The sequence below is a fragment of the Astatotilapia calliptera genome, chromosome 6 (assembly GCF_900246225.1).
Source record: "Astatotilapia calliptera chromosome 6, fAstCal1.2, whole genome shotgun sequence".
Lineage (NCBI taxonomy): Eukaryota > Metazoa > Chordata > Actinopteri > Cichliformes > Cichlidae > Astatotilapia > Astatotilapia calliptera.
Genome location: NC_039307.1, coordinates 12,653,360 through 12,680,412, shown reverse-complemented (window position 1 = coordinate 12,680,412; position 27,053 = coordinate 12,653,360). Strand labels below are relative to the sequence as shown.

Sequence of the window (27,053 nt, the reverse complement as noted above, 5' to 3'; positions counted from 1 at the left end):
GTGAAACAGACGAAAGATTGAACAAATGTTTCAGTGAAGACAATGCTGAATAGAAGAAAGAAAGAAGAGATTTGTTATTTAGAGACAGGAATCAGTGTAACATTCCTTTGTAAAGTGAAGACACAAGGTGAATGAACACTTGGTTATCTAACTGGGTGAGCTAACTGTTTACACTCCTTTCACTGAGTAACACAGTGGTCGATAGTGTATGTGTGTGGCAGAAAGAGTGACAGAAAGAGGAAGGACTGGACAGACAAAGAGTGAGACCAAACGAAAACAGAAAAAACACAGAGGACAGTAAAACAGCAGAGTTATAAAAGTGTTGAGTCCTGAGGCCAAAGGTCAACTTCATATTAGTCACATGACTAAAACCAGGAAAAGGAGAAGTGGGATCACTCCACAGCCTGCTTTATCTTTACAGCACAGCAGAAACAAAGTTTTCTGGACAGTAATGAACCAACTTATCGAAAGATGATTAGAAACTTGCTGGAACATGAGTGAGTACAAACTTTAAACACTAAATGTTAAATGTGTTACATTACAGATCTTTACTTTGTTGTAATCAGCTGTATATTGTTGTCGCCGTTCGAGTTTACAAACTGATTCTAGGAGTTTGAAACAAAGACACAGGGACAGAACTTGAACTGACTTTATCAGTGCACTATGAACCCTTTTTATTAAATGCTCTTTTATCTCTATCTGATTTAGTAAGTAAAGCTTTGGTAAGGTTTTGTAAGGCTTATTCCACTCAGATCAGCACTTTAGTTTAAATAGGCTCTGTCCTGTTGGTGTCTTTTTAGTCTATCAAATTAATTTGTACTCAGCAGAACAAAAGGGAACAAACTAGGTGTTCCTTAATTTGTCATGTGTTACAGTGCATTATGTTACATTGTGTTCATAGTATCGTTGTGTCTCCAGGGTCTCCCCGGATGAGGATTGTCACCAAAGAGTGTCTGTGGAGCTAATCTTGCATCTTTCACTCATACCAGCAGTAAGCTATTCATTCATTAAAACTGGATCTTAGACATGGTCAACTACAACACTGCCTATAATAAGACCATATTAATAATGCAGAGTTTCAGAAACTCCCTTAATAATTGAAATTTGTTTTGTATTTGAACAACTCAAGTATGTAGTGTCCCAACTTAATTTCAGCCAGGCCTATTTTATTCAAAAGATGTCTATTATCCATGGTGGGGTGTTTTTTTTATTATTAACTTTTTTTGTAGAGAATTGAAAAATATTTGTAATGCAAGTAATGTGTTAAATTACGTTATCAAAAAAAAAATTATATTTACTATACCACCCAACAGTGGCCAGAAATACAAGCCAGAAACTGTCACCTAACTCAAGAAATGAATAAGTGTTGTGTGTGCTCACAACAGAAAACTTAGCACTCTAACTTTGAATGGTAACTTTAGTCACTTTTACTGAAGACAACATTGAAAAAAAATAAAAGAAAGTCTGGGGTGACTCTAAACTTTTGCATAGTATTGTGTAACCAAGGATTACGAGTAGCACTAGCGCAGTGCTACTGGGAATGCAGGGTAACAGCATAGCAACATACAAAAAAACTGCTGCCACAATAAGTGAGCAGCACTGACTGGTGCAGCAATATATAAGGATCAAATAAAGCCTTTATAAGAGACCCATATGCTCACCCTATTTCCTTGTTCACACAGTTGATGCGAACATGACATTATTATTTATTATAGTATTTATGATGTGATATCTTTTCATCCAGGTGTTGATTGCAGGGGTGCTGTCATTCCTTCAGAAACGAGCCCAGAGGCTGGCCATTGACGACAGACTGCCATTCCTAGATCGACGTTTTGCTATAGTTGTGTAAGTCAACAGGAGTAGTAACAACAGATGGGTCCTCAAGTCAGTGTCTTATCTTTTATTATACAATAGAACGAGACGTAAATATCAGTCATAAGTTTGTAGTTTTAAACTAATGTATTGGTGTAAAAATTAATTAAGTATGCAATCATCTAGGTAAGGAATTCTCAGAAAGTTGATTTTGTTCTTCGTTTTCAGTGGGAGAAAGTTTTCGTCACTCTTCCTCTCATGACTGAAACCAGCACCACTGATGAACAATGGGAACAATTACTCGTCAGCCCGTTGTTTGTCAGTAGTGCTAGTTTCAGTCATTATGCAAAACCACTGTTTATAACGTTGGGGAAACCTGCATTCAGCTGAGACCGAAGAAGTCACTTGGATGGGTGACGAAACCGTTGTCCTACTGAAAACGCTACGTCCAGATGACCAGAATCAACTTTTTGGGATATCCCCTACTAAGTTTCACTGACATCCTTTAAGAATCATTTACTTGTGTCTGTATGACTACAGCATCACTATGGCTTTTTCTGTACTTATGGTTGTTTTTCTATTAATCATTGTGCCTCAGCCCTTTGGATACTGTAGGCAGCCTCAGTAATCGTTGGTCTTATGGCTTTGCCTTTGGGGCCGTATCAAGCAGCGTCTTGCTCCTGTTCTCTGAAAACTATGTCCCGTTCACTGTTCCATCCTGGGCCAGAGGTACATTGTTATCCTCTTACTTTTTTACTGTAGAGTTTCCAAGAATTGTGTTGATAGATACACTGTTCTGACTGTTATCCTCAGCTTTTCTGTACCTGATTGGAGCTTTAGAAGTGGGCTTGGTTTATTTCCCTTTCTTTGCCTGTCTGTCCACACCATTCAGAATGACAGGGGCAGTGCTGGGAATACTCTACTCTCTATTTTGGTAAATATTCAGACATAGTCTATGTATGCATGTTTTACAACATCATTTAAAGCTTCTCATAAACTAAAACAAAAATAAACTAATGGTTAATTTAAAAAAGGAACTAAAAACACAAAATATAATAAAAAAAGTTGGAGATTAAATAGATAGATTAACTGGTTGATGTGTGGGTGATTTAATTTTATTAACAACCGTATTACACATTTGTGTTTTTATGTTGTAGGATAGGAATTACAGCCTGGGAAACAGTCACTTGTCCCAGTGGTAAGGTAGGAAACCCAGCAATGTACCGTCCATCAAGCTTTCACAATATTCGACCCATGTTAATTAAAGGCATTCAAACTCTGCTGAACATTTAGCTATGAAGTTGCCTAGTGCATTAAGCTTTGAAGAACACATTTATGATTGTCTGTGTTTATGGTTTTAAAGATACTGGGTAAATACCAAAAGGTGATTTCCCAGTGGCCCCGTATGCTCTCCCTCATCTTCCTCTTCGGGCGATTTATTTACATCCTGGTCAAAGCTATTCGAATACGCCTGCACATGGAACAAGAGGTCAGAAATACCAATACATGGATTGTGATGATTCCTACTAAATACGTGTACAACATAACGTCATTACTGCCATCAAGAATATTATGTTGTTGGTAGCAAATGTGTGTGCATGTGCCCCATTCTGCCTGTAAACACAATAGCTCACATATTTTTTAAATTCTGATAAAACTTTGTAAGGGTGTAGAGTGGGGATGTGTTAACATTACATTAAAATTTGACTTACATTCACCAAGGTCTTCAAGTTGAACTTAATGATTTATTGGTTAAAAATGGACAAAAAGTCTCATTACCTCATCACACAAACTATTATTCTTACCAGTGTAGTTTGTATTTTCAACACACATACACATTTTACTAAAAATAATTACAATAAAAATTATGTCAGGTATTCTCTATTGAAATGGGCTTCAGCAGAGCAAACAACAATAGCCTGCAGTACAAACTTCCATACATTTTAAAAAAAGAACAAAGAAAACAAAATTCATACATTAAAAATACAAAGATAATAAAATGAATACTACCCAGATAGTAGCTGCCTTGGTTGAAGTCGATGTCAGTTGCTATCTTAATAACGTTTTTTTTTTCATAATAGATTAGAAAGTTACAATTTTTTATGAATATAGTGAATTTTGTCCGAGTATGAGTGTCTGAATCTGTTGCCAGGACTCTGCAGAGCTAACTGAGCGACACCAGGTTCAGCATGTTAAGAGACTGCTGCAAAAGACACCCGGACATAGGTAAATACACCCACTCGTGTACACGAATGAAATTGGTTTAAGGCTGCCGGCAACCAGCGCCATCTTACCCTTCCTCCCGTACAGACATTACACAGACATCACATGGGGAAGACAGGTCAGAGAGGTAGAACAATGGAGGAGAAAAAGGAACTCCACCCATACTGATACTGAGCCGCTAAAGTGAGATCAGTTTGAGAACAAAATAGAGAACAGAATAGACATCCCCCCTCATTGCATAGACAGCATGCATCTGTTATCATGGTTCCGAATAGGTAGATGTTGTTCAATCTCCTCCATCAAGAGTGTCACCAGTATTTGTATTTTTACAAATCTTCAGGGTATCCTAGTTTCATTCTAATATAAAATGTGACTCAACATTGGATGTTAAGTTTTAATGACTGCATTTTATAGAAACCGAGTTTCAGACTGATTTAAAGTCCAGTCTGCTGTGTTCAAGCCATTTCAAAAGGTTTTAGTATCAAAAATGTGAGAGTTAACAATCCAGCTAATTGAAAATCACACGTGTCACAGTTCTGTAGAGAATTTTCAGTGCTGTTAAAAAAATGCTGCAGCTGCTATTGAACCTAAGAACAGGACAAATTGAAACTTTTCATCCATGTTTGTGTTGCAGTATGCCACTTACCTGGTTCCAAAGGAGGGTTTATGAGTGGGACCCCCACTTCAAGTATCCCAGCAGAATCATTGGCACTGTTGTAATATCCCTAATAGGCCTATATACGGTACGGAAAAATATATTTTATGATTTTCTTGAATTGTCTAATTGATTCCCTTTGTTTGGTGTTATTTAAATGATTTATACTTCTTCTGCAGGGACTCCTATATTCATTTATCTTTTCCATTCCTTTAGATGACACTAGCAGACTACAGTGTCAGTAGTTCTACTTTTGACAAAATTGAAACTTGGAAAAATACACTGAAAGATGTGGTTACTGCATGTAACGAGACAGAATCCCTGGGATACATGGTACCACAGCTGGAAGAATTTATCGTTGTGGCCAGGAGTAAGTAGTCCCTTCAGACTTTTAAAGGGGGAGCATTTATGAACCCTGTGATTAATATCACATATTATGTGTAAAGTGGATATCAGACACATTTTATTTCCTGCTGTTTTGAGAGTTAATATTGCCAGTAGGAATTACCAAATAAACCTCTATTAGAAAATTGAATAATATTTTTGTTAAATATTAGGAACACAATGGTCATCGCCATTTATAAGAATACAAAGTAATATACAGTAATATAAAGTTATGTATGTTTGAATTTATGTTTGTTTGTTTATTTAAGAATCCTGGCTAGCCACCACCATCTTTGCCAGTCTTAACTCTGTTGCCTACACCTTCCATGTTTTGGCATGTTACAGGTAAGAAATTTAAGAAACGGGTATAATGACTGTTAGCTATATTTAGTTTACAGCAAGACTACCATTTCTACTACCAGCAAGCAGACAAACAGATCTGAATTTGTCTGTAATTTAATGAGCTTACTGTTGCTTTAGGAAACACTTAAGGAGGCTCTGGAAAGGACAGAAAGTATTTCTTCCTGAGAAGTTTCATAAGCCTAGATCTGCTACGAGTGTGGTAAGCAAAACACTTGGATGCAAACACGCATACTGTAGAGCTGAAGTGATTTTAAATTATTGCATTCTTAACAAAGTACACAAAAATGTTTGTGCCATGAATTTTACCAGGCTTCCATTGCAAGATACTCGGGCTGGCAAATCGCTTTCACACTGTGGGGTAAGCTTTTCTTACCGTAAACTTTCAAAACAAGGACAACTGGCCTGATCTAAATAGGACATCCTGTATTAGGACTTGAGAACCAAATCTTAAGAATCATTTTCATACAGTAGCTTTCATCAAAATGCAAATCTATGTAGATGTAATCTATGCCAATAGATGAAATTAATCACAGAAAAGCTGTCTGACTTATTATACAGGCAGCTATTATAAGGAAAATATTTTTACAGTTGTTAATTATTTCTGCTTTTTTTAGGCTACCTGATTGTCCATTTTGTCCACTTCCTGTTTGCTTTGCTGATTGCTTACGTGGTGGTTCTTCCTATACTGAATGGGAAAGTGCTTAGCATGCTCTCCACACTGGGAACTATATTGTAAGGCTGTTTTTCTTTCTATAAGTGTGTTGCTATGATTACATATATAAATTAATGTGCACTCTGGCTGACCTTTAATGTTTTTCTGTGTCTCTTTTAGTCTGACCATCTGCATTGTAATTAGCCTGGTGATTCTTCAAATAATTTTGGTTCAGATCTTCTTCCTTCAGAACAAAATAGATGCCACAGACAAAGAGAAACCTCTAGCCCTCAACAACAGGTAGGTGTATCTCCTATAAAGTGTGTTCTTGAGTCACACCAACACTCAGATCTTTCATTTGCCAGCAATTCATCGTGGTAGAAAAATGCCAAAAGGCATTTTAAAAATCCCAAAATCTCTCGTAAATCTCACATACTCAGTAAGTGGCTCATTAGATAGCAGATACAAAATATTTAAAGTAGTATGAAAGCATTATTGGCACTTTTTCAAGGAGATTTGCATATTCACAAGCAACCAGATGACCACCAGAGTCATAAAGAATTATAGTTAATATTTAATAGTTAATAGATATATATTGATTTCCAATGCTAACATCACTTAACAATTTTTTTCAAATATTAATAAGACAAAAGAATTTAACTCAAAGCACATTAACTTGAAATCACATTTTCCCCCTTTTTAGGAAGGCATTTCACTGCTTCAACTACTTCTTCTTTTTCTACAACGTGGTTATGGGGATGACCACCTGCATACTGAGGCTTCTTTTAAGCATTGTGGTGGGAACATGGTTGGTGTCTCGCATAGACCGAACTATTATGCAGCGGGGGTATGAGAACATGGATGCTGGTAAGCTTAGATTCAACTAAAAACATATAGTTAAGAAAAAAAGATCACAGCCAAACCTAAACTCTTTGGTATTTTAATATACTGCAGTAATAATGAAAAATAATTTTATCATTCATATTATTTGATGTCCAGAAGACCACATTCAGATGCATCCACGAGATGGCAGCATTTCAATGAGAATTACAAGTTACTTTGTCTCAAGGCAAATATTGGTATCAGTCAAATATTGATTAAAGCTAGTAAAAAAACAACAACAAAAAAAGATGTTATTTCACAAATAACATGTAAAAGACATGTAAAATGACAGCTTTGTGCTCATTTGTTCTTATGTTACTGCAATACCCTGTCTGATGGTGTGTGAATTTGTATCTCTGAATATTGATAATTGTATTTCCCCTTTTATCCAGGCTACACTACATGGATTGGGATGATCTTTGCTGACCATTATCACAACAACCCAGTCATGGTATCTTTCTGTCAGATGCTGGTGTCAAGTACGCTGCAGAGACACAATTCATCTGCTTACTCCACATTCGACAATAATGTGTCAGGTCAGTGGTGTGTCTGTGTGTCTCTTCCATTTATAGACACCTTTATACTGCTTTGACCTTTCTGTCATCTGATCTTTCTCAAACTTCTGTTTTATTATCACTTTCTGTTTGTTCAGAACCCCCTGTGAACAGTCGGGCCAGGAGGCGTTGGGCTTTGCTTTACACATTACTAAGGAACCCTCCCCTGATCATGCTAAGAAAGCACCACCTCTCGTCATCATCTCCCCCAGCAGACACAGTGCTGCAGGCTTGGATTTTGGCATCTCAAACACAGAGGCAACAGGCATTGTCAGAGCTGCCACCAGAGATCAAATTGCCACCAGAAGAAGACTGTTAATAACACATTTGATTCCGGTTCTTTAAAAAAATATAAGCTGGAATCCAATGAATGACGAAGACCTTTAATGGAAACTTGTTATAAAGCAGAAGGAAGTTTTTCAGCACTGCCATAATCTCACTACCTGTTATGTCACCAGCTGAGAGTGCCATAAATAAGTTTAGAACAACTTCACTAATTTGCTAGTTAGTGAATGTACTTCTTTTTAATGGAGTTCTGTGGCCTAGGGTCTGTGGGTTTTATGCGTGTATTGTTTTTTACAAATACATAGTTTTTACTCAGACTTGGCATAAGAATTCAAACATGAGTTCATGCCATCTCTTTCCCTGACTCAGAATGAAAGCATCTGCTGTGAAGGCAAATTAAAAAAATATATAAATGTATAAATGCAGGGATAAACAAACCTTTGTATATTGTCACAACCTCTATAACATCTCGAGTTGGAGCTGGCCATACAGTTACTTGACCTACACCACACAGCTATTGTGCTTGTTATTTTTATTTTGTCTTGGCAGCATAAAATCTAACTGCTAATAAACACTACTTTTCCTTAAATGTCTGGTTGTGTTTAATAGTGAGCATTCATACAATTTTTTATAGTAGTACATATATAGAAAGGCCAGTGTAGGTTGTAGGTTGCTGAAAATAAAATCAAAATACAAATTAATAAAATGATACCAGAAATCCTAGAGTTGATGTTATTTGGATTAATACTTTGAACAATTAATCAAGGATAATGTATACCAGATGCAAAATTACTGGTATATTGTATGAATGATGCAAAACAGCATACTAATAATAAATTTACAACAAACATTTGCTTTGAGAATAGTGAAGTCTTTTTCTGCGATAAAAGTTTAAATTTTCCACAACACTTAAAAGCAGCTTTTCAAAAAAATTGATTAAACCTTTTTTGTGTGATGTAAGAAAATATGTGTTAGCTAGCTAAATGTTTACGAGACAAATAAAAAAAAAAAGCGACGTAATGTTTAAACGTATATGAGGCGGTTCAAAATTGCGCTGTTCAGGATAATTAACTACTGGGAGTTGTGGGCGTGCGCGAGATTTTGAGTTCGCGAGAGAAGAGTTTCCAGGCGTTTGGTTAACAGGTGCAGGTACTATTAACTTTTAACCGTCTCCCTGTCGATAAAATTACCAAATTTAAGTTGATGTTAATTGCGCAATATAGATGTTTTTCGCTGGTTTATGGTTTATGTCAACTGTGGGCCGAAATGAAGGACTATTTCCGACCTCTGAACGAGCTACTTTGTACTAACAGTTAGCCGTTAGCCAACTCCCGCGGTTTGCGCCATTTTTCTCCATGAGGATTAAAAAGGAGTCCAGTAATGAGGCACTGAGATTTTGCTCTTTGCATCAATGATACAAACGTGGTATACGAAAATCTCACACACCAAACTTATTGGTGAGGTTTTCGACACCTGAAACTCCTACCTAATCGTTAGTCACTCCTGTGACTCCCTTTACAGGCTAAATTCATGAACCTGAGTGGAAAGAAAAAAAAAAAGATTTCGGACATAATGAGTGTGCCCCAAACGTGTTGGTATGTTAACTTAGGGACCAAAGATTTGTAGATTTTTTAAAGTATCCAAACTGTAAAATATATCAGAGCTCTTTGAAAATAAGAAATGTGCTGTTGAAGCTCACATTTTTGTTACAATGTTATGTTTTTGTTTTTTTTGTTTTTTTTTTTAAAAACATGTTTTGCTTTCCGTTTTTTCTCAGTTCAATGCAAGTCTGTTTGCCAAGATGGCAGATGCCGAGTTCGTCAAGAGGATATTGCGGGCTGTCCTCCAGTCCAGCAAAGACGGCGTGTCAATTGACAACCTTCAGTCGGAGTACCGGTCACTGTGTGGAGAGAACATCCCACTGGAGAAGCTGGGCTTCTCAAAGCTCGAGGACTACCTCAGAAGCATTCCCTCCGTTGTGAAACTTGAGTACGGCATGGGTCAGGTGAGTGTATTGTTTAAAAAATGTTTTCCCTCTACACTACTGCCTCATCAAAGAACTGGGAGACGTATAACTGCTAGAAATTTTTATTAAACAATTTTTTTATTAATCTTTACCTTAGTTACAGTGCTTAGCTGCAGTGTATGAGGAGACTGCCAACATTGCTCAATTGGTTGCCAGGCAGAAAACCTCGAAGAAATCTGGTCGCTCCCAGATTGTGAACTGCAAGATGAGATTCAAGCCTCCCAACTCGTACATGCTCAATGGTAGGTGTTTCTTAGTTGGAACAACTAATTAATCATGGTCTCGTCTTAGACAGAAGAAAAAAAAGATTAATGTCATAATGATTGGGCAGGTTTTCATACACTGTATCTGTGGGGAAACATTGGTCATTATTTATATGGTTTGTTTTTCTTTCCTTGGTTTTAGTGAGGCCAAGGACTTCACTCCGCCAACCTTCTGCTCATAGTAAATGTTATTCATCAAAAAACCGTTCTTGGCCCTATGGTGGCTATAGAGGTTTCAGTGCCTCAGGGGACTACAGGTTAACAATATCTTCTTTACTTATTTATTCAAGGAATTATAAGCAATATTTAGACAATAAATTCAGCTTTGCAGAAATTCTTTGTCACACTCTGTCATAATCTTCTCAAATGCTAGGAAGTTGGACCAAGGTTTCAGCTCCATCACACCAGTTGAACACCGACAACCAGCTCCTCAACCAGCTTTAAAACCAGCATGTGTTACACTTAACAGGTGAAGATACACTTGTGGGCAAATTAAGCTTAAGCTCTCCTCAAAAAAATGTACTGTGTAATTTTAGTATGTATAGCCTTTAAGAATCATAGCTACATGAATGCAAAATTCTGTGTCCTGTTGAGTGACAGCTTATTGTTATGAAATCACATTGTGCTTTAAGATATCTATGTTGCTAACAGGAAAGAGAAGAACTTGATGAACTCCAAAGGTATTTGAGATTTTTCCTCTTTTTTTTTTTTTTTTTTTTTTTTCTGATAGCACAACTTTCTAAGTTGAATCCAAGTATAACAAGAGTTACACAAATATAGTGCTTTTGCATATATCTGCTTTTAAACTGCTCTTTGGGCATATTTTTTAGATCTTTTCAAGTCAGGCTTAGAAATGTATTACTAAAGAAAAGTACAAACAGTACCAAGCTTGTTAGCAAAGTGAATTTGGCTGTGCAGCATCACAATATATAACTCTTGTAATCAGCTGCACAGATGACAGTTTAACCAGCACCATATTGAAGTGTTTGACTTTTTATCAGCTATAGTGCTCAGAACAATGTATGGTCACAATAATCATAGGATCTGAAATGAAACAAAGTTTTGCTCTAGTGCTAATGATTGATTTAAGAAGTTAATACAGCATATGTATAAAGATTAACAACAAACAGCAGTGCTCTGCTTTTGAGACTGGCTTGTATCAAAGTGTATTTACTTAATTTCTATCTTTTCAAACATTTTTCAGTAGTGAACCTACAGCGAGTATCTATGCCCAGCCAATCCCAGGTACGGTCTGTTGCTGTTAATTTTGTCAATATTAGAATACAAAGTGCTCTTTAGATGGTCAGGACAATCTTAATACTTCTGAGTAAAAAAATACACTTAGAATCCATATTTATACTATTTCAGTTAAACTATTTGATCACTGAAGTCACATCAGATGCTTTCTGTTTAAGAAAATAACTTTTGCATAGTTTTGATAATATGGTATAGTAGAAAGTTTTAACCCATAGGTGGCAATGCAACACATGATCGTTCAAATCCCTCCATGCAGGATAGTGAGTATGACGTGGAGCTGGTGCAGAGTCAAATAAGTCAGCTCCTGGAGAAGTACTACAGTGGACTGTGGATGTCAAAACTCTCAGAACTCTATTGTGATACGTTCAGTCGGAACCTCCATCCTCAGGTGCTCAGGGACATGGCAAAGTGGACACACGTGTGTACCGTAAGTTGAGTATTTTGGGTTTGTTTTTTTTTTTTTTTTGTTTTTTTTTTTGTTCTTTTTAATGTCTTGTTTTATGTTAGGTTGTAAACCCAGTGACAGTTTTCAATTTCACACTCAGTTCTGCAGTCTCAGAATCAATTATTTTGAAAACTTGTAGTTTAAAATGCCAAAAAAGGGTTAGTAAGGGTGGTTGTGGACGTATCGTGATGCCTTTTAAAAAAAGTACTTTTAGTCAAGTTTTTTTCTTTAACAAACTCTTAGGAAGTGATAGTATTTTCAGTTGAAATCGTTACCAGTACTAGTTTTCAGACCTATAGCAAATGAAAAAGTAATGCTAGGCCTCAGAGTTGTTGAAGCTAGCTTAAGAGAGGTGGCAGTCAATGAGCAGCAGTATGGCTTCATGCCAGAAGAGTGCACTAGAAGGAGCTTCACTGTGGCCTTTTCTCAATTCTAAGTACGCGAGTACGCACTCGCGTTCTCGGGGAGACCGGACTTGCCGAGACCGCACGGGAGTACGGACTTGCCGAGAACGTGAGCACAGACTCGCGATTTCTACATTTGGAACACCAGCGTACTTGATGATGTCACAGGTCCGGAGTTTTTACTGCTGTCCCCTCTTAATTTAACTGAGTAATATGTTATGAAGCTTAACTTTAATCACAGCCAAACCGATTTACTCAGGAACAAATAAAACACTGAAATAAACCAAACGTTAACTTTTAGAAGTGATCTAAGTGACTTATATATCATGTTTAACCTCAGTAGCGAAATAAAATAAAAATAGTGTACATGTATGTTTTAATAAAAACAAGCAGGTGAGATGTTAGAACGCTTTTATTTATATTTTAGTGGACACTCAATACAATAGGCAGCTGCTGGGGTTTGGGGTTTGTTTAACCTGAGTAGCGAAAAGACCGTAGGGGGGGTTGAAAATGTTGCGCCGGGAGTCCGCTGCTCTCGCCGGCTCTAGTGATCCTCAACCTCGCTATCGCCAGTGTGTGAATGTGTGTGTGAATGGGTGAATGACTGAATGTAGTGTAAAGCGCTTTGGGGTCCTATGGACTAGAAAAGCGCTATACAAATGCAGGCCATTTACCATGCAGGCCATATCTGCTATAGAGCTGGCGGGGTCACAGACGTCTCCAAAAACATCAGAGCACATTTTGAAATATATGATATCTTGATAAATCGAGCAGATATTTGAAGCTTACACAGCTACATTCTCGCTTGAAAATAACTTAAAAGTTTATTTTGTGACTCAGAAAGAGTAATATTTAAAAGTTTTTAGCCCCGCACGTCCGCCATTACTGCATTTGAGTTTTGGACGAAATGCATTCTGGGATATTTAGCTGTACCAAGTCCACACAAGTCACCACCGATGCATGCTTGATAAAACGGGCGGAGCGAGAACACATCCGGGACTTTTTCGTGTTCTCGGCTTGATGCGTACTTTGATTTGGAACAGTACTTGGTCTCCGACTGATGACGTATCACGAGAACGCATATTGAGACAGGCCCTGTGTCTCTGTGGATGTAGAGAAAGCATATGATAAGGTGCCAGCTAACTATTGTACTGCACGAGGAAGTCAGGAGTGGCAAGGAGAAGCATGTGAGGTGGTATAGGATATGTATGCGGACACTGAAATGGTGGTGAGGTGTGTAATGGGAGTGACAGATGGGTTCAAGATGGGGATGGGATTACATCAGGGATCAGCTCTGAGCCCCTTCTTGCTTGCAGTGTTGATGGGCAGGTTGACAGATGAGGTCAAGTAGGAGTTTCCCTGGATGTCATCTGTGAGCACCAATCTGTAGTAAAAGTAGCGAGCAGGTGAAGGAGAGTCTGGAAAGATGGAGGTATGCACTGGAGTGAAGAAGAAAGTTGGATGCAAGACAGAATACACACGTATAAAATGAGAGGGAGGTAGCAGAGTTTAAGATGCTCAGAATTTCACTGGGAATGACCAGGATAGACAAGATTAAAAATGAGTCAGAGTTTGAGGAGACAAAGTTTGAGGCAAGGTTGAGATGGTTTGGAATTGTGCAAATGAGGTACAGTGGATTTATTAGACAAAGAATTTTAATGGAGCTGCCAGGCAGGAGTACATGTAAGATTCCTGGATTTAGTGAAGGTGGTCATGGAGAGGGTTAGAATGACAGAAGGGTGTTAGAGATGGGGTAAGTTGGAGGTGTGTTGCGGTCTTTGATTGTATGCTTAACAGCTTTATTTAAGATGTTCACTTTTTTGTGTGTCTCATTTATCTTCTTCCAAAGGTAGAGGAACTTTCCACCAACCGAGCCGACCAGCTGGTCTACCCTCCTCTGCCTACCAAGAAATCTCCTGTTCCTTTAAAGAGCACCACCAGCACTTCACAAGCATCGCTCAACAATTTAAGCACTACCAGCACACATTTTTCTTCATGTCCCTCAACACCTGAAAGCCCTTGTACACAAGTCACATTCAATCCCACTTCTGATTCTACACCATGTCCTCCATCAAAACCGTGTGCTGTTGTCTCAGCTGATGTTCGTCAGAAAATAAAGGAGCTCCTTTCCAAATACAGCCAGGGTCTGTGGGCCCATGCTATGCCCAAACTTTTTATGGAGGCATACAAGGTGCCATTCCCTGAGCATGTGCTGGACAACTTGTCTCTTTTGCTTGATATATGCAATGTGGAGTACCCCTCGCCACATGACAAGAAGAAGGTAAGAGATTGATGCAGTGTAGGTGACGTATAAGTTGAGTAAACAGCAGTAGGTGTTCTGATGGGTAACACAGAAACTGTAGGGGTGAAAATGGTGATTGTTTGCAGCTAAAACAACAATGATTTTAACAATGGTTATGTTTTCGTTCTTTCCTGTGATCAGGCCATCCTCTACAAATCAAGCAGAGCAGACATAAAACCCACAGACGGTCGAGAAAACCAGCAGGGTATAAGGCATCCTCTTCCTTCTGGTCTGAAGGTCCTGAGTCCTGTGGTTCCTCCCTCTTTAGTTCTTCCCTCAGTGCAATACCCATCAGTGCTGGTTACTGAAGTCAAGACCACCAATGCCGTTACTGTAAGGTGAGACAGACTTTATTAATGCAGACATTTTTGTACTACTTAATGCACTTAATGCATTATTACTTAATGCATTATTAAATCTAAAAAATAATTTAAACCCAGTCAACAAAATGGAAGAGAAAAATCCAAAACCTTTTGTTATCAACATACCGTGGTTCAGGGGGTTGGGAAGTTCATCTTGTAACCGGAAGGTTGCCGGTTCGATCCCCAGCTCTGTCTGTCTTGGTAAATGGCCTGTATTTATGTAGCGCTTTGCTAGTCCCTAAGGACCCCAAAGCGCTTTACATATCCAGTCATCCACCCATTCACACACTGGTGATGGCAAGCTACATTGTAGCCACAGCCACCCTGGGGCGCACTGACAGAGGCGAGGCTGCCGGACACTGGCGCCACCGGGCCCTCTGACCACCACCAGTAGGCAATGGGTGAAGTGTCTTGCCCAAGGACACAACGACCGAGACTGTCCAAGCCGGGGCTCGAACCGGCAACCTTCCGATTACAAGGCGAACTCCCAACTCTTGAGCCACGATCCTGGCCGTTGGAGTAGTTCTCACCTACATATTGGTCGTTGTCCTTGGGCAAGACACTTCACCTACTGCCTACTGGTGATGGCCAGAGGGGCTGATGGCGTGATATGGCAACCTCGCTTCTGTCAGTCTGCCCCAGGCCAGCTATGGCTACAACTGTAGCTTGCCTCCACCAGTGTGTGAATGTGAGAGTGAATGAATAGTGGAATTGTAAAGTGCTTTGAGGGTCTCGAAAAGCGCTATATAAACGCAATTTATTATTATTATTATTATTATTATTATTATTATTATTATTATTATTACATAATATCAATTCAGTCTTTTTTTTGTTTGTTTGTGATTTATTATGACTAAAATCATGTCTTGCAACCTTCATTATTTGGATTTAATTTGAAAATACAAAAATGTTTTCCCCCACAGTAAGTTATGACAAATTGAAGAGTGAAGTGAAAATCTGTCTTTCTTCAGGTATGTAGGTGAGAATTACTCCAACGCCCAGGAAGCCATGGAGGATGCCATGCAAACCTTTTACAGCCAAAACTCCATTCAGCATCCTGTGTCTAATCCCATAGTTGGTCAGCTTGTAGCTGTCAGAGGTGAGGATGGAGCTGAGATGGCCAGAGGGCAGGTGTTAGAGGTTAGAGGCCCCAACAAGGTCAAGGTAAATTTCTTGAATTTATTTATTTTTAACCATAGTTCTGTGCTAGTGTGTTTATGAGTCCTTAAAGTCCTAAATGTTTATATTTAAAATATCTAGTTGCACCCACTACAATTTTAGTCACCCTGAGAGTTTCTGACACACAATGTCACTGTTTTTGTTGTTGTTGTTGTTGTTTTTTTAATCCCCTTTATGCGTCTCAGTAAATTATATTGATAGAGCCAAGCTTTTTAATTTGGCTAAACCATCAGGCAGTTTTTATAAGTGTAAGAGCATTTAACTGTCCAAAAGTCTTGATCCATGTCTCATTTCTCTATATTTTGCTGGGAAAATTGGAGATGGTGGCAGTGATTTATGAAACATGAATAGAAGTAAAGCATATACAGACTTGAAAGTCAATATTGGTATGCCCACATGTTACTCTTTAACACAGACTGAACTCTGTTTCTTGGAATTTCTTTAAGTGGTGCTCAGGAAGAGTTCTCCAGGCATATTGAAGGTCATTCAAAGCTCTTCTTTTTGTTTCATTCTCAGTCTAGATCAGCGGTCCCCAACCCCCGGGCCTCGGACCGGTACCGGTCTGTGAGTCGTTTGGTACCGGGCCGCAAAAGTTGAGGCTCAGGTGTGAAATGTATGGTTTTTATCGGTTTTCAGCATTATTTTGTTATCATTTTTATCGTTAACTCGGTTTTCCTGGGTCTTTTCACGTGTATTATGAATAAATCTTCTTTTTTTTCGGTACCGGTACTAGTTTTATTTTGTTGTATTTATCTGCGACACCTTAAAGGCTGGTCCGTGAAAATATTGTCAGGCATAAACCGGTCCGTGGTGCAAAAAAGGTTGGAGACCGCTTGTCTAGATGATCCCACACATTGGTGGATTAAAATCTAATGATACTACTGTTTCCCTTTCTTTAGAATTAGTTGAAGAAGATGAGTTTGATAGTGTGGCTGTTAGTCTATGTAAATAAAAAAAAAAAATGCAAGTTTAAGGACAAGTGACTTACGAAAATGGCATGCTTACGCAAATTAAGATAGGCAGCATAGTTTGCTTTGAAAGTATTTTAAACTTGACACACTGGAAAATTTGTATTTGCATGGGTTTCTCCAGTTTCTCACAATACAAAGAAATTTGAATTTATTGTTCTGTCTCTGCCAGAAAGTGTAATTTTGACCTCTCCTGCAACAAAAAAATGTATTTCCCTTGGATTAGTTCTCCATACTGTGCACTCTCAGTTGGGTTCAGCTATGGTTTCCTCACTGCTCTGTACAGTCAGTAAAATGGCCAGTTCTCCACATGTTTGGTCGCACACTCCCACCTCTTACCCACTCTGCTTTACAGGGAGTGCAGAATTATTAGGCAAATGAGTATTTTGTCCACTTCATCCTCTTCATGCATGTTGTCTTACTCCAAGCTGTATAGGCTCGAAAGCCTACTACCAATTAAGCAAGAAGTGTGTGGAAAAACCAAGGCGCAAAATAACTGCCCATGAACTGAGAAAAGTCAAGCGTGCAGCTGCCAAGATGCCACTTGCCACCAGTTTGGCCATATTTCAGAGCTGCAACATCACTGGAGTGCCCAAAAGCACAAGGTGTGCAATACTCAGAGACATGGCCAAGGTAAGAAAGGCTGAAAGACGACCACCACTGAACAAGACACACAAGCTGAAACGTCAAGACTGGGCCAAGAAACATCTCAAGACTGGTTTTTCTAAGGTTTTGTGGACTGATGAAATGAGAGTGAGTCTTGATGGGCCAGATGGATGGGCCCGTGGCTGGATTGGTAAAGGGCAGAGAGCTCCAGTCCGACTCAGACGCCAGCAAGGTGGAGGTGGAGTACTGGTTTGGGCTGGTATCATCAAAGATGAGCTTGTGGGGCCTTTTCGGGTTGAGGATGGAGTCAAGCTCAACTCCCAGTCCTACTGCCAGTTTCTGGAAGACACCTTCTTCAAGCAGTGGTACAGGAAGAAGTCTGCATCCTTCAAGAAAAACATGATTTTCATGCAGGACAATGCTCCATCACACGCATCCAAGTACTCCACAGTGTGGCTGGCAAGAAAGGGTATAAAAGAAGAAAAACTAATGACATGGCCACCTTGTTCACCTGATCTGAACCCCATTGAGAACCTGTGGTCCATCATCAAATGTGAGATTTACAAGGAGGGAAAACAGTACACCTCTCTGAACAGTGTCTGGGAGGCTGTGGTTGCTGCTGCACGCAATGTTGATGGTGAACAGATCAAAACACTGACAGAATCCATGGATGGCAGGCTTTTGAGTGTCCTTGCAAAGAAAGGTGGCTATATTGGTCGCCGATTTGTTTTTGTTTTGTTTTTGAATGTCAGAAATGTATATTTGCCTAATAATTATGCACAGTAATAGTCACCTGCACACACAGATACCCCCCTAAAATAGCTAAAACTAAAAACTACTTCCAAAAACATTCAGCTTTGATATTAATGAGTTTTTTGGGTTCATTGAGAACATGGTTGTTGTTCAATAATAAAATTATTTCTCAAAAATACAACTTGACTAATAATTATGCACTCCCTGTAGTTCAGAATCCCATGCTCACCTTGGCAGTTAATTATTATTATTATTATTATTATTATTATTTTTATCTAAATACTATAACGTATACATTTATTTATCTATAACATCTGTCTAGCTCTGGCTCATGTTATAGCATCTTTCATGTCAAAATATTTGTTTAAAATTCAGCACCCCTAGAAATTCAGTATTTGATGAATAAGCCCTGTGTAGGAATATGAGATGATGGTTTTATTTTAACAGAGGTAAAAGGATTTTTTTTTTTTTTTAAATGCCAAATTACCCCCTTTTGTGGTTCTAATGTTAAACTAAACCAACTTTATGTACACTTGCAAAGAGTGCATTCTTACTTTTGAAAATTAATACTCTGTATGTTTTTGTTGTTGTTTTATTGTAAGTTTAGTCTCAAATTGTGTGAGACTGATGTTTAAGCTCCATCACAATACAATGTGTATTAAAAGGCGTCCAAAAGTCTTATAATATTTAGTGTGTGTGTGTGTGTGTGTGTGTACACGTACGTAGACATGTGAAACCAAAGAACCTCTCTGTGTGTCTGTCAGGTTTACTACATGGATTATGGCTTCTCTGTAGAGACTAACATGAAAAATCTGCTGGAACTACACAGGGACTTTCTTTCCCTGCCCTTTCAAGCCACTAATGTTCAGCTTGCAGGTATGTAGAACATTAGGAAATTCTGTTTAACTGTTTTATACAGAACAAACGCAATCTCTAGATAAAGGAAGTGTTTTTAGGAGTTTCTGTTACCCTGATGCTCTTGCCATTGTCTTCATCTTTTTCCATTTCTTTACTATCCTCCTGTCAGGCCTAGAAAGATTCAGCTCCCATCCATTGGTGCTCTCACTTATGGATAATGTGGCAATTGGAAAGATCCTGCTGATGGAAACATTAGAGCCATGCCAAGAGAGTGAAGTACCTACAGCAGTACTTTATGATACTTCACAGGATGACGACCTCAACATCAACTCCGCCTGCCTGAAGGTTCTACAGGACAAGACCATGAACAACCCTCTGTCTGTAGGTTTACATATTATTGAGGATATACCTTTTTTTTTTGTTTTTTCTTTTTTTTTTTTTCTTTTTTTTAAATAAAATGTGGTCAGACAATTAGTTCTAGTGGGGAAGACTTAGATTTGTAATTATTTTCCTCCCCTTTTCATATTTTTCTTATAAACTCAACATAACCACTAAGTGGTGCTGTGTTACCCGTACTTTATTGTGTCTTATGTTATAGTAGGGGTGTGTGTTTGCGTGTGTGGGTGGTTTGGAAACTGCAGTTTTATATTCAGCTTTGGGCAAAGTGATTTGTTAGCCCTCAGGCAGAGCTTGCTGCTTGTTATTTTTCCTGAGAAACACGTGTTACTTGATTTAAAAATGCAAGAGTACAAAAATAACTTTGGGAGTGCAGCAAAACTTTCATTATCTTCATTGTTTTTTGTTTTTTTTAATGTATTGTAGTAATAAAATTGCTTTTTTTAAAAATGAGTTCATTATTCTTCAATAAATTAATCTGGGTTTCATTTATTGAAGCATAATGCACTCATTTTAGCTCATCAAATGGCCAGAAATAAGATGAAAATGCAAAGACTGTTTTGTGCGTGAGACTCTAACCATTATCATCATTGCTGCATCACACAAGTTTTTGATGAATTCTTCCAGCATTGTATAATATGATACTGTTGCCTGTAGGTAAATGTTACCTATCAGGATGTGTCTGTCACAAATGTGTGTCAAGATGGCACCTTGTACTGCCAGCTCCCTTCCCGTGGAACTGCAAGACTGAGCAAGTTACTAGAAGAAACAGAGGCCTACTTCATTTCCCAGGTATATAATACTTTATAGTACATACATTCATGGACGAGTGGAAGACAATGGAATAAGGGTATTTCCACATACTATGTGTGCAGGATTGTATTTTTTGTCATGTGTTTTTTTTGAGAAGTTATAAACGGTGATAAAGATAAGGAGGGGGAAAAATACATTCCCCATACTGGGCCTCAGGGACAATGAGGTTTTTGTGCAGTTGTTGTACCTCACATTGGCTGTTTAAATTGCTTTTCAGAAAGATGCATTTACTTTAAATACAAAGAACAATGAATGCAAAAAAACATCTAGTTTAAAAAAAAAAAAAAAAAAAAATTCTTGTTGGAGGTTTTTCCTTAAGGATGACCTTTGAGCACGAATGGCTTCCTTTCTTCTTCTTCTTTTTTGTGCCTGTCTTTTATCTCGTTGACAGTGCATTTGATCCCCACCAAAGACTTCAGACACTTGTCTGTCATTTACTGGGATTTATTCATTATTTGTACTTCTCACAGATATGAGTTCCTTGCAACTGCTGTTCCATCTGTGGAATGGGCGAAGCTTTCTAACACTGTTACTGGGTTTTTCTGTTTGTTTGTCGTCCCCCCCCCCCCCCCCCCCCCACTACTAGATCACATCTGAGTTCCTGGTGTCTAGGCCCTTCATTGGCAAGTTCTGTCTAGCTCGCTACAAAGAAAAGTGGGCCAGAGTTGAGGTAGGAATCAAATATTGGCAATGTATTTGTTTGAAGACTTAAAAATAATTGAAAGAAATGTTTTGAGAATGGCAAAAATCATGACCAGTAAGTTTTTCTTCTTCATCTTCATCATCTTCTGTTGCTTTTAATTTTAGATCACCAATATGTACGGTAACAGAGTGATGGAGATTTCTGTCATTGACTTTGGTGTCCCAGCAACACTAGAACTCACTGATCTTCGGGAGATCCCCCCTCTTCTTTTGAAAGACTTCATTATCATCCCACCACAGGTTAGTTACTTGTGTTTGTTCTAGGTGATGGAGAGATCAGTGGTCAGACAGGCTTCACGAGTTTTGTAACACATGTAAAGGTTTGTAAGTGTGTCTTCTCCAGGCTATTAAATGTCGCCTAGCTGACCTTCCTGTTCCTGAGGGTGACTGGAGCCAAGAGGCCATTCTGTGGGTGAAGGAGGCTGTTATGGGCTCTGAAGCCTGTAGAATGAAGGTACTATCTACATCAAAAAATAGACTTGGTAAATGCTGCTGATAATAAAATCTTCACTTTGAAGCACAGTAACTTGTAATTGCATTCTGGAATAATGGCCAGTGTGAAAGAAGTGATTTTTGACAAATTTTCAGGTAAATGGAATGAAGTATCTCTAAACAGGAAAGATTTGACTGTTGAGACATACCATAACCAGCATTGCTAGTGGAAGAGCTATGGACAGCATCTACTAGCACTGGTCTAACGATCCACAAACCATGAACTTCTGATGGATAATGAGAATGTGTTGGACCAAATATGATTTGTGTTGGCTCTTTCACTCAAAATGCACAGAATAAAGGATCTGCTGGCACTGTATTAGTGCTGTACATCACAGGGCAAATCACAGGTCTTGTAGGTTCTAACAGTGTGTTAGACTTCTGGTTGTCGTATTTTGATTCATTAGTAGACGTGCAGTTAAATATCAGTTAACTCCAAAGTGCAACTGTGTAAAGCAGTCACGATAAATTTAAGCTCTCAATTTGTACATTTTGTCCATGCATTCTTTTAACCATTCTTTTCATTTTCAGATCTTGAAATTAAACCAGGACACAAAGGACACGCTTGTCTATATGTATCTTTTCATTGGCGTTGGCGGTCAGCATTTGGACGATAGCATCAACCATCACTTGGCCCAGTCAGAGTTGTGGAAGAAGCTCACAATACAAAACAACACAATCACCAGTTGCAACATGAATACAGGTAATGGTGCGCATCATAAACATTCTGGGTCTGAAATACTTCCTACCAGCAGTAAACATTTGACCTGAAACTTTTATTTTTTATTTTTTTTATTTAAGCTCATAATCTCTAATGTAATATTTGGAATGGGGTGCTGTTTAAACTTGTAGGTCTCACTCCTGTGATGGAGAGGTCGTCTCTCAGCAGCTCAGTCTCGAATCCCGCTGTGAAGGCTTCACCGCAGCTACGTCACATAGCAGGGGGCGGGGATGCTACCACCAAAACTCAGACGCAACTACTTCAGCTGCCACCTCTGCTGGATCTCCCCTTGGTGCGTGAAGATGAGATAACCTTCTATTGGGAGTAAAAGATGGCTGCAAGAATAGTCTGTGTGCTTGAATAGTCTCAAGCACGCAGCCCTGGCTTTAAGCACAAAACTCCTCCCTACCACTCCTTTAAATGCTTTTGTTGCCAGGGGAAGCCAATCTGAAAAAAGTTGGTTTAGAGGGGAGCATGGTGAAGCCAAAGTGGTTTGTTTCAGAGAGAATAAACTGAAGTTCATCAAGGCTTAGTTTAAAATAAAACAATTGTTTTGCATGGTGAAACATGCAGTTACTCTACTACAGTCCAACAATAAAACTGTAACATTGAAGCATTGAAAATGAATAGAGTTTTCCAGTTAAAAGTTCAACATAATCTTGCTGTTCAAATTTGGTGTGTGTGTGTGTGTGTGTGTGTGTGTGTGTGTGTGTGTGTGTGTGTGTGTGTGAGCAATTTCTCACATCCATTTACAGATTATGGTCAAATTAAATTAGTAAAGAATATGGGTTTGGGGTTATTCCATACCCAAAAAAAGCTGGAGTACCAAGAAGTCATTTTCCTTGTCCTCTTCTTTCAGCCTGGTCAGAATATAGATGTGTTCGTACCAGTGGCATGCCACCCTGGTTACTTTGTGCTGCAGGCTTGGCATGACCTGCATAAGCTGGTGGTGTTGATGGGGGAGATGATGCTTTATTACAACCAGACAGGGAAGACCAACCCAACCACCACCATCCAGAAAGGGCACATCTATGCTGCCAAAATAGACAAAAAGTAAGTCGACACATGGCTGCTAAAGGTCTGTCAGTTTTTCCCGAAATAAATCAACTACTTCATTTATTCTCTCTCCTTCCCTAACACATTGTTGTCTTTGTAGCATATTTTTGAGACTCCAAAATTATAAAAGATATTCTTAAAGAATTCTTCTTTTATAAGTTTATATTAGGAGGAAAACCTTCAACTGCTTTGCTGTGTGATGCCAAGGTTCACAGTTTAAAATCAATAAGTTGCTATTGTGTCAGGGTCAATGGCTTAACCGATGTTTACCTGTATGTAGTTGGCACCGTGTGAAGGTGAAGGGGAGTCTTTCCAATGGCTTGGTGTCTGTCTACCAGCTGGACTACGGTAAGCATGAGCTAGTCCACAGTACGCTCATCAGGCCCTTAATAGAGGAGTTCAGACAGCTGCCCTTCCAGGCTATGACTGCACAACTGGCAGGTGAGTTATTGTCTTCATATAGCTTCACTGGTTTTTTACATATAGATGGATAGTAGGGGTGCAACGATACGCAAAATTCACGGTTCGGTTCGATACTTTGGTGTCACGTTCGATATTTTTTCGACACAAAAAATGTTCATGCCTTTTTAATTTGTCATTCATTAAAATTATAAATATGTTTGAACTCAAAAGTAGTTTTTAAATTTAATGTTGCTGAAACAAAAAAATAATAAAAAAATAAAATCTATCTGATCGAGAAATCACTCATCTTTGGAAAAGAGGGTTTATTACAGAGAAATGGCTCTTTCCAAAATAAAAGCTATACTATACGCTTCTTCTGGGCTATATTCTCAGCAGCATATTAAACATATCAGGTCCCCATAAGGAGAAGCATGTGCTAACGGCTGTCTAAATGACTCGGGTAAAGTTTGTAGCATGCGTGCTTATTGTTTTTGTCTGCTTCCACTTGTCTTTGCACTAGGATGATGTTGGCGTAAATGTGCAGTCATATTCATTGTGTTCCCACTAGTGCTGTCAGCGTTAATCTCGTTAAAATTACTTTAACGCCATAATGGCGCAAATCTCCATTAACGAGCTACCGCGGATCACCCCGTGTGTGGGGCTGGACGGCGTCAACACGTTAATGAGCTAACTGCACTAACGCACTAGTTCCCACCAATGTAATTGAGCATTACGTGGCACATCCGACATACTGTTTTACTGTTGTCCATGGCGCGCTTACCTTCAGGGTCATGCTTCACATGAAAACCAAAATAGTTCCAAATGCCAGATCTGAATGAGGGTGGGGGAGGTTCAATTTCGGGTAGCGTTGAGGCATTTGCCATGTTGCAGCGAGCTTAGCTTCTGTCTCGCTAGCACGCAGTGTAATAAATACAAAGAAAATTGTGGCAGTTTCAACTTATGTGACACACTCAACTCCAGGTACACGACGCCCAGCTGAAAAAACTTCACGCAAGTAGAGTTGCCCGAGATTCACAGAATTTACAGAAAATTTAACATTTTTGTGATATATCTCGTTGTCGGGGCGATAAATGTCTTATATCGGGATATGAGGTTTTGGTCATATCCCACAGCCCTAGGTACAATTATGTCTACTATTGGAATAGCAAAATTCTGTTTGAGGGTTAGCTACCATCTGAAACCTGGAGTGTCCTTCATGGGACTGCTTGCCACTTGCAAAGAAGTGTTCAACAAGCAAATCTTGTTGCATGTGACTTAACTTGACAGCCCAACTTAGTAATCAATCAATTTATTTATAAGCACATTTTAAAAAGGTAAAAAGTAGAACAAACACAAAGAACAAAACAAAAACTGAGTCAGAATTAAAAGCTAGTGAGTAAAGATGTGTTTTCAGACAGGTTTTAAAGATGTCAAGTGTTGGAGAGATCTTAGTTTGAAGAGGCAGACTGTTCCAAAGTTTGGCCTATTTTAGCCTGCTTCAAGGAAAATCAGAAGCAACTTACCAGCTGACTGAGTTCTATTTGGAGGTTTTGTTAGTTGAAAGATCAGAGAGGTGTGACGGAGATCATCCATCCATCCATCCAAACATAGTCACTACTACCAATCAATATAGTGGAAGCCAAAATGCAAAAGGCCGTGGGGCGGGGGGGGGTGTTGTAGTAGACATGTCCATGTTTTATATGAAATCTGTGGTGTACACATACTAGTTGTTTCCTTTTCCTGATCATACAGGTGTAACACAGCACCAATGGTCAGAGGATTCCTCGATGTTATTCAGAAATCATGTAGAGAATCGCGCACTGGTCGCAGTGGTGGACAGTGTGCAAGATGTGTCGGAGGTCAAAGGTGAGCCTTGGGAGCGCAGGTTGACAGTTTACCTAGTGGACACCACAGTGGATAATCAGGACCTTTGGATCCACACAGTTATCACTGCGATTGATGTCGAGCTGTCTTGAACTTCCTAGAATGGAAACACAAGCATGGGGATAAATGTCTTCTGTTCTGTTTCAGTGTTCATTATTCTGTACGAAGACTTTTGAGATTTGGTAGGGTCACAGTCTTGAAGTTAATAAAAATTTCCTGCATTTTTCTTTTGGTTCTAGTTAAGCCATATGTGTTCTTTATTGCATGTTTTGCTTTTTCTTTAAGCTGAGCTGACTTTGCAGAGTTTGATATTGCAGTGAATCCAGCTGTTTATTTATATAATATATATTTGAAATGTATACTTATGAAGAAATTGTTGTTGTTTTTTTTGTGGGGGGGGGGGGTTTGCATGTGCGTCCATACCTTCTGGCTCAAAAAGTTTAATTCTGATTACAATTTTCTAGATAGGGTCATAAATCCATTAAATTTTTCCTTATATCAACAATGTCAGTTTAACGGTTTGTTGGGCAAATATTGGGGGGGGGGTGAGCAATTTCTTGTCAGCAGATTCTTGCAAGTGTGATGTGTATTTTCAAAATATAGAAAGCATGCACCGTATAAAGATTTCAAGTTTAACCTCTGCCTTCCAGTATCATTTTGTATAATGGACAATATAGTTTAATGTTGTAAAGTTAGCGTTTTCACATTTAACCCCTGATTTCACTTTTACATTTCACATTTCTACCTTTCTTCTAACCTTTAAAAGGCACTTTTGTCAAGCAAAAGAGCTGTCTAGTAAGTTTGAAATATGTTGTTTTATAATATTAAAGGAGCTCAGATTATTCATGTCCAGTTATTTAAAATAGGTAATGGATAACAGGTATCAATCTTAGTCCTACATAATGTCTGTGTAATCAAGTAAACATCTGTCATGTTACCCTGACCTGACTAACTGCATTACAAATGTCTTCAAGTAACTTTAAAAAGAAAAACACATAAAGTTAATATACATGAAATACAGTAATATTACCTTTAAAGCAAATAATGCTCAGAGTGAGCTGCCTTGGGAGAGTGCTGCTTGTTTATCAGGTGCTTTATTAAACAGCTTTGAGTTTTGCTACATAATATTTAGCATTGTTGTTGTTATTATTATTATTATTATTATTATTATTATTATTATTATTAACTTATTTAATCACGAAGGTAGAAAACAAAAAACTTGGTCCTATTAAAACGGTTGATTTGTAGTCAAAATATTCTGTAACTGCACATCCCCCCCCCCCCACTTATTATGAACTGTAGCTTCACCCACATTAGAATGAGTATTTTAAACAGTTTTATTTGGCTGTCTGTA

The 27,053-nt window shown here is 38.6% G+C and overlaps 2 protein-coding genes across 5 annotated transcripts; both read left to right on the top strand.

Annotated features, from left to right (window-relative positions):
* The first annotated feature begins 10 nt into the window (after positions 1 to 10).
* stra6l (STRA6-like) lies at positions 11 to 8,399 on the top strand. Its single transcript, XM_026170395.1, has 18 exons — positions 11 to 497; positions 919 to 991; positions 1,745 to 1,845; positions 2,411 to 2,541; positions 2,626 to 2,746; positions 2,970 to 3,015; positions 3,176 to 3,301; positions 3,965 to 4,038; positions 4,670 to 4,778; positions 4,907 to 5,060; positions 5,344 to 5,419; positions 5,555 to 5,636; positions 5,747 to 5,795; positions 6,052 to 6,169; positions 6,270 to 6,389; positions 6,793 to 6,956; positions 7,364 to 7,507; positions 7,624 to 8,399. The coding sequence occupies exons 1-18, from the start codon at positions 472 to 474 to the stop codon at positions 7,842 to 7,844; spliced, it is 1,935 nt and encodes a 644-aa protein (XP_026026180.1). The 5' UTR covers positions 11 to 471; the 3' UTR covers positions 7,845 to 8,399.
* A 472-nt stretch (positions 8,400 to 8,871) lies between these two features.
* Positions 8,872 to 26,335, top strand: tdrd7a (tudor domain containing 7 a). 4 transcript variants are annotated; one of them, XM_026170388.1, is made up of 22 exons: positions 8,872 to 8,953; positions 9,588 to 9,815; positions 9,934 to 10,078; positions 10,242 to 10,356; positions 10,473 to 10,568; positions 10,751 to 10,779; positions 11,304 to 11,344; positions 11,613 to 11,783; positions 14,055 to 14,486; positions 14,649 to 14,845; positions 15,841 to 16,033; positions 19,140 to 19,251; positions 19,403 to 19,614; positions 20,287 to 20,421; positions 21,029 to 21,112; positions 21,250 to 21,384; positions 21,488 to 21,598; positions 22,168 to 22,339; positions 22,489 to 22,649; positions 23,217 to 23,410; positions 23,694 to 23,854; positions 25,568 to 26,335. In XM_026170388.1, exons 2-22 carry the CDS (start codon positions 9,612 to 9,614, stop codon positions 25,789 to 25,791), a joined length of 3,324 nt encoding a protein of 1,107 aa, XP_026026173.1. In that variant the 5' UTR covers positions 8,872 to 8,953; positions 9,588 to 9,611; the 3' UTR covers positions 25,792 to 26,335. The 4 variants fall into 4 exon arrangements, with proteins under 4 accessions (XP_026026173.1, XP_026026175.1, XP_026026172.1 ...); XM_026170390.1 differs by having other exon boundaries at positions 8,874 to 8,959; positions 11,307 to 11,344; XM_026170387.1 differs by having other exon boundaries at positions 8,874 to 8,959.
* Positions 26,336 to 27,053: the final 718 nt, after the last annotated feature.